Source organism: Pseudochaenichthys georgianus, chromosome 13 (genome assembly GCF_902827115.2).
Source record: "Pseudochaenichthys georgianus chromosome 13, fPseGeo1.2, whole genome shotgun sequence".
Taxonomy (NCBI): domain Eukaryota; kingdom Metazoa; phylum Chordata; class Actinopteri; order Perciformes; family Channichthyidae; genus Pseudochaenichthys; species Pseudochaenichthys georgianus.
In genome coordinates this window covers 25,816,234-25,828,104 of record NC_047515.1, presented here as the reverse complement: position 1 = coordinate 25,828,104, position 11,871 = coordinate 25,816,234, and the positions used below count along the sequence as shown (strand labels likewise).

Here is an 11,871-nt window from a genome sequence, read left to right as displayed (position 1 = left end):
AAAGTGCGTTTAATCCAGAAGTTTTCCTCTGTTCCCCCATTCGTGCGTAAATCTCATCTCTCCATCGCGGCTCATCATTAGGATACCGGGGGTGGGGCGACAGCAGCCTCTCCCGGTAAGGGGAGGAGAGAACAGGGAGGAGAGGCGGTACTTTCTCCGCGGCTCGTTTCTCGGCGCCGGAGAGTGTGGGACCAGGGCTGGAGAGACCGCCGGGGAGCATCAGCAGAACCAGTCCAGCACGGAGCCTTGCCTGGACGACCCCTGCGCCGTGCACTCTTCTCGGGGGACTGCACAACATTCCTGTGAAATATAACTGCTTTTAATGGCATGTGGCTTGTAACTTTACTTCTGCTGTATTCTTTGCAAGAAGGTAGGTTGGCAACATGTATTTTTAAGTGTTTCTTATCTGCATGCTGTCTCCTCCACAGTGAAGCTGAAGTTGGCTGTGCATGTTTATTAGCTTATCATGTTGAAAAATTATGTTTGATCGGATTGATTGGCATCACAAAAGAAAGGCAGAAATGACAAATATAACTCTGAATCACCTTCTGAAGAAGAATGTTAACTTTTTCTTTATGTTTTGAAGTGATGTTGTGCTGATCTGCCTTAATTTTCCTCCTAAACGAGTGCTCAGATTGTCTTGCGTTCTCCATGCCTTATAATGATCAGCTGATAATATGATTAAAAGCGATCACAAAGGGGATCATGAGCTTAAAATCAATATGCACTTAATTTGGACGAACAGTGATAAAAACCGATCTAAAAAGTGTACACTGCGTTTGTCAAGAGGAAAAAGACAACGGCATTTGCATTTTGCATAATGAATATGTGGAGGTGTCGTGAATAGGAGAGGCTGATAAGGATCTGCAGGCGCGCGCACGGGTATACGGGCGACCTCGAGCGTTGATATTGGACACAGCTGTATGGTGTTTACTCGCAAAAGTCCAAGAGGGCAGAGGAGTTTAATGTATTTGCTGACTTTTCTGCCCTGTCCTATCACAAATAAGATGTTGCTGTTTGTGTGTGTGCGCGTGCACGCGCTCGTGGGGAGGAAGATAGAGGAGGGGTCCCTAGGGGTTAACGCATCCTTTTTATCAGCTATTTTCCCTAAAGGAACACTGAAACAGAGCATTAACATCAGTTTGTGTGGGTGCTTGTGTGTGTAGCTGTGTGGCAACAAGGGTAAATACATTTTATGAGAGACGTGTGAACTGATGCTGGGGGTATTGAGTGCTGGCCTTTAATTTCTAGATAATGTGCCCCAGTTGGATATTTAAAAGACGAGGCAATATATCGTAGTTTGTTTTCTTTGATCAGATGTAGAAGTGTCAGTGTATGCAGACTCAGTTGTTATCATCCCTGGTCTAATTATTCATCCACCATTTTCTGTGGCACCAGATTCCACTGATTGGCTTCGCTCTAAATACTGCAGATGGAAGAGAATGACTCAGGTTGCTCTTTAAATATACAGTGATCTGCTTTTTTTGTTATTTATGAATATATATAAATAACACCCACAATTTAGAGAAACAATATTTTGTATTTTCCTTGACATTTCATCGTTTTTTTATACGCACAGTTCTGTAACTGAATATGCCTCATTGTAAACCTTATTAGTTGACACATTTGAAATCATCTTTAGCATTTGTTTATAATTGTGGGCAGCACGCGTGTGTCATGGTCCTGGTCTCATTGGTCTTGGCAGTGCCCTCTGCCAGGCTGCAGCGAGGACTTTTGTGTTGTTTTTGTTGTATGTAATTGGATTACAGGGTCTATTTCGATTATACACACTGTACATCGCCCTGTCCCGTGACTGAACGAGATGTAGTGTGTGTGTGCGTGTGTGGTGAGGGGAGGAGGGTTGGGGGCTGCAAACAGCCACTGGAGCGGAAAGAGTGCTTGAGATGGGAGAGATGTAGATAACGCAGTGGAAAACAAACTTCCATTTCCCGTTGTTTTTCAACGCCATGTTCCGCTCATTTTGCACGATTTGACTGTGGTGTATGTACTCATGTGGCTGCTGTGTATTTTAGAGATGTATCATTTTTAATTAACTTTATTTTGAAATGCAAAGGTAGGTCTATTATCACACATGCATATGCATTAGTACTGCGTATTTTCTGACTCGGCCGCGCCTCCTAGAATGGCACACAACTCTGCTTATTTTTACACCAGTATGAAGATATATTTCAGATCACCCCACTAGATCATTTTAAAGATTTAGTAGCCTACTCCTTTTTTAAATCTTTATTTTCTGTCATTAATTCGTGAACATTAGATTCTTACTGACTGCCTTTGCTTTGATTTGTCTGAATATCAGCACACCTGCACCCATGAGTGCGGAGAGGAGTAGAGGGGTAGAGAGATAGAGGGAGAGGAGGGGGGAGGATACAATAATTCTTCTTTGTCATGATTTGGGATGTTGCTTGTCATTTTATGGAAATACAATTGAGACAAACTCAGCTGAGGGATGTGTGGGAATCTACTCTCAGGCCTGATAGGCCAGGAGAGGGCCTTAGAAGTTGGAAAGCCTACAAATAATTATTACAATTATCATATTTCTAAATCAGTAAGAAACAACGACAGTCGTTTTGGTGTGGAATTTGGGAGATTCAACCCGTAATTGTACAGATTTTAAGGAGAAATGCAATGGAGTTATCGAGATGAAGTGAGAGCTCCGGCAATAATTATTTCATCAATTAATGTGATTCCGGTTTTATCCAGTTTCAGGCGACAGGCCTCCTGCAACACGCACTCCACATTCAACTGAACATGTTACAGTGTTCCTGCAGAGGTGTAAAACACTGCCTCATATTTTGGGTCTGCATTTGATTAAACATTTTGAATTTGCTGGACTAAACGTCGTGTGCACCCTCTGTTATATTTGTTTAGACCCGTAATGCGTGAGTATAGTATTTATATAAGCAATATGATAAGATGGAATGTTTTCATGTGTGCTATTGTGTCTGCACATTTCAATTTTTTTTTATTTCAGAAGGATTTCACCAAAGTTTAAAATGTATTTACAAGGGGCTCTTGTGTATTATTGAGACCGGCCTGAGCAGCCGAGTTGCGGCGTGGCAGACCGCGGGCTGTGTGTACATTTGGAATCAAAACAGTTACAGACTTGGAGAATGCTTGGAGGGGGAGCCCGGTAATTACGGTATGAGTCAGACTCTGGTGGCTAAAGGCTACAGCAGAGATGTCGCGTCAGGATTGGACAACTGAGGCTGTACCAAGTGATGGAAGAAACAACTTCAGAGTTTTATCCCAGCTCCGCGCATATGTTTTGTGATATCAAGCATAATATCAGGGTGATTTTGTTTAGGAATTGTGCTAGGCCTATGTGATAAAGTTCAAGTTTCCCTGGTTTTGTCTATTTGATGGAAAGGAAAAGAGGTAGATACATGGTTAGAACTTGGAAGGGATTCTGTGTAACAGAGTCGTGAGGACTGCAGAACTATAAAGACCTGTGTGTAAAGTTCACACATTCAGATTAAAACTGTAATTTGGATGAAGTACTAACAATTTATCCATGAAGCATTATATGCTCGATCATTTAAAAAAAAAAAATCACATTGAAACTTTAAATGGATCTATGTGCTATTTCTCCGGCTCGGAGTCCCCCCGTGCCTGCACCACCTGTCAGTTTTCTTGGATAGAGAGACATCTCCACAGTATAATAGCTACATGTCACTCGCAGGTTAACTCGCCCCCCTCGTTGTGCTCCGGCGAGAAAAGCCTGTTTTCATTGTTAAGTGTTAGCGCTCTGCGTTTAGTTGACCAGTGCAACACAAACACATTCATCTGTACACGTCTGAAGATTTGTGTTCGTCTTGAAACACACACCTCGACCAATCGTGAGATGATCGTTTGGATTGTCTTAACTGCGCTCTAAAGCACTTTTTCTTAAAACGGAACGTTCTTTAAATTGATTTCGGGATGTTTTTCTTTCGCTTAAGAAAAATAGGTTTTGAAAAGGACTTGGTAAGAGGGATAATCGGGCTTTTAGCATTTGTCACGCACTACTCAAACAAAAACAACCCCAACGTTCCCAAATATCTGACTGTTTATCATCACACAGTTGTATATTTTAAAGCCCATAGCAACAACATCATTATTGCACTAAGCTGTCACACAGAGAAGTGGATTTTGACCGCCCACTCAACAGGTTTTACGCACAACACTATAGTGTCCGGTAGCCTGGTGCCCTCTCCATTACGCACGTAGAAAGAGTGATGTCGTGAACGACAAAATAATCCAACGATCACCTTTGACATCTCAAAATCGACTCTGTTTTTCACTCTTTTTCTCCTTCTCTGCTTTTCTGCTTACTATCAAACAATTTGTTGGCCCCGTCTCTGAGGGAGAATAGAAAAAAACACATCTCTACAAATCTGACACTCACTTCAACAACGGAAATCATCCCTTTGATGTAGGAGATGTGAATTTCCAAATACTGAAATGGCTGCCTAATATTTTACTGACATTGCATAAACTGTGTGTATGAGTTGTTTACCCCCCCCCCCCCCCCACCAACCTCCCCTATATGTGTGCACGTATCCACATTTCTAGCAGTTTTTCTTTCTTGACTACAGCATTTCTGTCAGTGAAATGAGACTGTTAGAAATTATTTTCTTTCTAACTTGATACAAAGGCAGAGAGCATTGTCATGCAACCCTAATATCTCAATCTGGAGTCATTGTATAAATGAGCAGCACTCTCTATCGAATATGATCATATCTTTTGCCTTTTATGTTCTGCCATTTTCTGTAGCATCACTGCAAATACTGCATTCCCACTGACTCCTATGCTTCTGTGTTATTTAGCATGAATGTGTTTTGTGTGCGGTTATCTGAAGTACATGGTTCAAGAACATTGACTTGTTATTATGAACATGTATATGCAATCTGAAATGCATTTATGTGACTTTGTGAGTATGTATCTGTGTTTGTTTTTGTGTGTTTTGAAGGAGAGAAAGAGAGAGAAGGATAGGGATTTATAGCCCTGTTTTTCTATGCACGTGATGGTATGAAACTCTGTGTGTGTCTGAATGAATGTAGATGAGACAGAAAAAGCTGCATTATGCATTGCGGTTCACCATAGGCAATATCCTTGCTTCTCTAGCATACATATTCATACTCCATTTTCATATCCACTGCAAAAACAGGAAGAAAAAGTGAAAATGTCTTTGAGTGTAAAGCAAGGAAAGATTTGAGACAAAAGGGAACACTGACAAAAATAAAAATAAAAACAGAACAAAATCAATATATTTAGAAAAAGAGTGTGAGAGGTTGAGCTGACACACAATATATTTCTGGGGTTTTCACCCTAAATGACTTTGACCTTCTTTATTGTAATCAGTGTGCCCAGGCTTGAAGAAGGAAATCAAAATACAGGTTAGGATCTGATGAGTGCTGCTCCTTTGCTCCTTCTTTCTCTTCTGGGGATGGGGTGGAAAGTGAGCCTGTGGCTATGAAAGGACTCTGATAACCATCTGAGGTTAGATGTTGCCGAAATAAAGAGGATAAACTAGGTTATTGTGCCTCATGTTATATGCATGAGATATTAACAGTTGATTATTGATAACATTGTTTTTTTTAGTTTCCCTGTGGTCATCTTTAATGTATTCCAATTTGATTCTCTGTTGGATACATGTATTTATGTTCATAATCATGATGCAGCCTACTGCATTTTTGAAAATAATGCCAATGCTTGCAGTCCCATTTGTGTTCCTCAACTGGCGGATATACTGAAGAGGGAAAGGCTCCAGGGAAGACAAACAAAATAAGAATTACACTATTGTCCAACAACAAACTTAAGCTCTTCCATGTGTATATCACATCAAATATGACCCACAGCTGCATCCTGGGAACTTCTAAAGACAACATATGGACAGATTTGAGGCAGATGCCTAAGTTTCTTGAAAATTATTTGACACTCATACTTTTTTATATTTTGAAATCAAACCATGACTGCCGTATGATGACACGTGGTCGACATCATCAGCTCACTTCCGTGTGGTTATACACACATGTCTTTGCGTGCATGAGTGTGTGTGTGTGAGAATTCAGTGACCTGAATTCCTACCATAGGACAAAGCGATTAGCCATCGCATCATAAGCTGCTGCTTTTTAGAGGTTTTTTCTCTGACTTCAAGCTGTTTTGAATTCATATTAAGGTTTTCAGTTTATTTTATTTCAATAGATTATCCCATTTTAGGGATTATTAGGAATAAGCAGTAGTTTTCCAACTTGGGAATCAGGACCCCTTTTCAGGTCACAAGCTGTTGAAAATGGCTAGTATAGACATTGCTTTCTTTTAGGGGGTTAAAAGCCAAATGTTTGGGAGCCTCTATTAATAAGCAGTGATTCCCTACTGAGGAAATGTTTGCCCTAAAGAGGGTACTTCTATAGTTACCAGAGAGTACCTGGATATATTGTGGAATGGCTCAGAGAAACAAAAAACAAAATAGAGATTATGATTCGACAAAAGAAAGAAACGTGAATCCACTTCTGCTCTGATGCTTATCTTAAACCAGTAATTGTTAAGCTTCAACAAGCTGACTTCATTCCTGGACACCGAGTTTTGGATTTAAAAAAGCCGGCAACAATCGAAGAATGGACATAAATTGTTGACACAACCAGCTGCTGCCATACCATATAGTATGTATGCATTTACACTTGACCAAGTGATACAGGATACCTTTTTGGCTGCATTAAACAAAACATTTGGTTGGAAAATCTGTGATCTGAACACAAGATCCTTTCCAGTTTCTTTCATAAGGACTTTTACAGCGAGAGAGTACATCGTTTTTGTCATGAAAAGATTTTCCTTATAAAAATAGCATTTGCCATCAGAGAGATGCAGGTCACTGTCACTGGTATCATCTTCTAATAGCTTCCTGCTTATTTCCTACACATTGTGGTTCTGAAAATGCAGATCACTCATCCTAGCAGCCTGTGAGAGTGATTGACATGGATTCGAAAGGTAGGATGGATTGAACTTGACCTGAATTCAGATTTTTGAACACAGAGGATCTGCTCCAATTCGAGCTGGTAGGCAGGAGAACAACGACTCTCTACCTTTTCGGAATCTTCGCTGTGCTTTAAGTCGCGATCACATGTTTTTGCTGTGCCACTCAGCATCTGCTGTTGGCTGAGTTTGACATCAAGAACTGAGGCAGTCATTCAACATTAACCTCTCTATACGTCTGACCTTACAGCACAAAGAGATACACGCCCCATTGCATCCGAACACCTTTGCACCTGAGCACCTTTCCCCCCCGACCAGCCACCCGTGCCTTGTCTACAATATCGCACTCCGGCCTGGCTCCCTGATCTCCCCTTCTGCTGCACACCCACACACACATGAGAACCAGGGAAGTCAGACATGGCCTCCCACGGCAGTGCGATTACAGAGTGGATAGACTTTGTGTGTGTTAAATGTGAAAGGAGATTATGTGGGTTTAACTCTCTGCGTCTGGCATACAAATTCCAATCGCATAACATTGCCTGTCTCTTGTGTGGCAGAAAAAGACGAGAGGCAGTGTCTTCAAGGGGTTAGGGTGAAAGAATGATGGCAGATTGGAAATGCAAACTAAGAAGACAAAAATGAGAAGATGGAAAGATTCAGACCAATGCATAAAGTATCAAAGAACAGACAATAGAAGACAAGAAAAATCCCCGTGTCAATTGAGATTTTTATCCCTAATCCCTGCATTTTACTTTTGAGCCTTTCCTCGTGTGATTCATCCTATTCATTCCATGTTATTAATGTCATTATGTCCTTGAATGTTCCTATTTATACTGAACAGAACAGATATAGAAATTGTCTTTTGATATCAACCATTCATCCATGTTTTTGAGATGTATTAGGAGCTTAAAGAGACAGCCAGTGGGCTTCTGTTTCTTATTTGATAGCTATTATGTCCATTGATGTAGAGGATCTGTAGAAATTAGAGCCTAAATGACATCTAATAGTGTCTTAATATCTTCATTGATGTATCTAAGCCAACATCCTATTTTCTCCCAGAGCATAGAGAATTAAAGAGATAGGGTTAATCCAGGCATTGTTGACACAATCCAGGAAAAGGGATTAATGAAGTATCATTGTCTGAGAAGAAACTTCTCTGGCCCGGGCCACATCGGTTTTCTATTGGCCTCTAGCCAAGCTGAGCTCAGCACATCTTACAGGGCCTCACACCCCCAGCACAGCAAACACATACACAGAAACACACAGATCTGAAAAGATGACTACCCCACTCTCAACTGGAAGAGGGCATTTAAGAGCGAGGATATATGGTGGTCTGTCTCCCCTAGGACAGGATCTGGCTGTAGCTCTTCATCTGTGCCACGATAACAATGTTTTACAGCAAACATCTGCGGTATCCAGCTCCTCAGGCTTGTTCGGCTTTAGATGGAGAACTACATTCAGTGGATATGACAGCCTTTGCTATCAAGCAAGTGTAAATTCTTTGTTTCCCTGAATAACGGAGGATGTCAACAGAACAGATACGTTTGGTTGAGGAGTTATGTGACCCGATTTCCTCTGATATTGAGAGGCAGATTTCAAAAGGGCTCTCTGGATACACATATTGGATCAAAGATATTAGGATAATGCATATGGGATGAGATGGGTTTCTGCAGTTTGGCACACAGGGAGGAAGTTGTTTGGGTGGAGGTGACCTGAATGTCCAGATCAAACATATCTACTTTATGAGTTTGCCTGTGAGAGTTTGAGTTATATCAGGAGGTATTTTTTTGTGAGATTTGAGACTTGCCCAGTTAAAAATATCCATTTTCCAGTGAATGTCACTAATATATTGTCAATTGCTCCCTTGAACTCACTGCTAAAATAACAATACAGTAAAGAAAATACCCTAAATTCCGTTTGTTTCTTTATTTTTCAAATTGTCGGTTGCTTTCCAGATGTTTTATTAAACAATCTTACATTTACTGACAAAGTAAAGTACCAATTTTGATGAAATGCTTTTTATTTAGAGGGGAGTTCAGCATATTTGGTGTAAAATGTACTGTACTGTTATAAAGTCATCATTTGTATTGTTAAAAACTTTTTGTCATTGAGTTAGTTGGCTGATTTCCTGATCCCATACCTTACAACTTACCTTAACACTTACCTTACTAGTCAGCCAGTTTAACATACATGTAGAAAATAAATACTCAACATTGTTGTATCATACATCTGCAAAGCACTCGTTTAAGTAAATAATTACTGAAATTGTGACTGTTAACATTTGTATACCTACATTGTGATGTTTCATCCTTGTAAATATGGCTGGTTGAGTGCTATATGTACTTTGATTCTTTTTGTACTAAAATAGTTATGGGTTTTGTGTTATTGTACTCCGTAATCATTTTAAGGACATAGTCTCATATGTGAATGTTGCCTGTATGTCTTACACCAACTAACTGACTGTCTCGCTTTCTCTCATCCCATCAGTCAACAGTGAGGATGTTGTCTCTACGCGGCTGTACTTTGTGAACGCCTCCCTGCAGCGGGTGACCTTCTCCAGCTCGGTGGGGGTGTCCCTGCCCTGCCCTGCGGGCGGCGCCCCCCATGCTGTCCTGCGCTGGTACCTGGCTGCCGGAGACGACATTTACGACGTGCCCCATATCCGCCACGTGCACGCCAACGGCACCCTCCAGCTCTACCCATTCTCCCCCTCCGCATATAACAGCATTATCCATGACAACGAGTATTTCTGCACTGCTGAGAACCAAGCCGGCAAGATTCGTAGCCCAAGCATCCACATCAAAGCAGGTGAGGGTTGAAAACAATAGATGCAAACTAAGCCAATGACGCAAAATAGTTGATGTCTGCACATGCTTTCTAAAGGTATTTTGAACTGTGACATTTCCCTAATTAAGCTTTTGGATGTCTCTTGAATCAAGTATAACTTCCCTCAAACTGCAAAGACAGAACTGGGAACTCTCTGTCAAAGTGTACTGGAACTGGAAATTGGCCCTTTCAGCCTGGAAATTAACCAGAGCAAGGTGCAACAATAGTTTGGCACAGCTCTATGCTAACCTTCTGTAGCTCAGTAGCCTCTACATCTCACTTGCTAACACTATTAAGGGTTACATGTTAGTATACCCTTCTAAATCACTATCTTTAGTTGGATCAGAATCTACATTTTTCAATCAATATCCGACAAAATTGTCAATAATTTATGCCGTGCTGGTGGCTCCTGCTGGACACATGCTGCGATATAATTTAGTTTGGACTTTCATTAAAAAGGGTGACTCACAAGAGACAAATCAAAATAAGAAACATCTGCAGCTCAGATATCCTGATTATTATTCCCTTGTCTCAATCATGCTTTTAAAGTGGTGGATAGCACAAATCCCATAATGCAATTGAATATTGTCTTTTATTAAATCATCCCTACCTGGTAAAATAAAAGCCCACATCTTTTAAACCACACAGCTCCAGTTTGTAACACAGTCTTTCTGTTAAAAAGTTTAATTCTCAAGCTCAATCTGAAATAACCCGGACCCCTTCAAGAGAAGCTATAGGTTATCTTTTTGGCAATTCCCAAATACATCACTTTGCTAAATTATTATAATAGTAGATAATAATAGAGCACTTTACTTTGATGCACATGTTGTGTCATTGAAATCGTCATGACAGCATTACCTAGTTACTGTCCGGCATTTGAAAATATGGTCACCTTAACGGCAGTCATGTTAGCATCTTCAACCAACAACTTCTCTCAGTGGGGGGGAAGTTTCTCAAAGTGCGGCATCTTGACCCTTTGTATTAAAGATCCACTAGAAGACACGCAGCTACAAAGACAGTTGGTTTGTTGACCTGTCCGCACTCCCTGCCAAGGTCAAAGCTGGAGAGAGGCGCTGAACACACTGAGGGAAGATGTTGCTGCTGCTTCTCACACTTATCACGCACACACATAAACATTATGAACACATGCATATGACCTAATGTGGTACACACGGCATACACGTGTATACAACAGACGAGCATGCATGTTTGGTCACACGCATATGCACGTGCACGCACCCACTCAGACTCACACACTTACATGCACACCAGCCTGTGTGTAGCCCATGCCAGCAAGCCTCCTGTCTCCCAGTCTCTCCATCTGTCCATGGACTGGAAGTCCCCTAACTACACGCACGCACACACACACACATGCACACACAGGCACACAAATGCACACACACACAGCCATTTTCGTCAAGCTGGCTCTTGGTGTTTAGTTGCCAGCTCTTTGTCAGGGTGTTGGCAGGAAGGATTTTTGGAGAGTCAGCTACAGATATGGAAAGATGTGAACAGAACCAAGAAAAAAAAGTGGATTTTTAGGTCATGGTAATAGCCAGGCAGACATTTTGACTGTGTTGATCAATCCTGCATGAAGAGACAGTCAGCAGTTCCCTACCCCACACATGGATACGAGAAAAAGAAATTCTCCAAAATGCTGCCGGATTGTCTCCCTCACCACACAAACACAGACACACGCACACGCACATTCTCTCTCTACACACACACACCCATATAGCCTGTGTGGTCCCTAGAGGAGGACAGTCCCTCCAGCGTGAGAGTGACCTTCTATCCAGCCTCGGTGTTGGGATGACCTTCCTGCCCAAATAATTACAACAATTAATCAATTAAATGCTGACGCAATCACAACTCTACAGCTCCATAACCAGGGCTCACGTGCATGTGTGTGCACCTCATTACCTCCAGAGTCCTACGCAACACACACATGCTCACGTGCATGCTCACACACATACACAACACTGCAGTTGCCATGGGCGACAGAGGCGTGAGCGCCAGGGTGTGGCATTCCCTGTCTCAGGTGGCGCAGGAGAATGATGGCAGCTGACAGCT

The 11,871-nt window shown here is 41.6% G+C and overlaps 1 protein-coding gene across 1 annotated transcript in view; it reads left to right on the top strand.

Annotated features, from left to right (window-relative positions):
• Nucleotides 1-312: 312 nt before the first annotated feature.
• The window catches only part of dscaml1 (Down syndrome cell adhesion molecule like 1), a 94,714-nt gene continuing 83,155 nt past the window's right edge, over nt 313-11,871 (top strand). The window contains exons 1-2 of the mRNA XM_034097756.2: nt 313-370; nt 9,463-9,783. Coding sequence (XP_033953647.1) covers nt 328-370; nt 9,463-9,783 — 364 coding nt within the window. The 5' untranslated portion in view covers nt 313-327. The remainder of the gene's footprint in view (nt 371-9,462; nt 9,784-11,871) is intronic.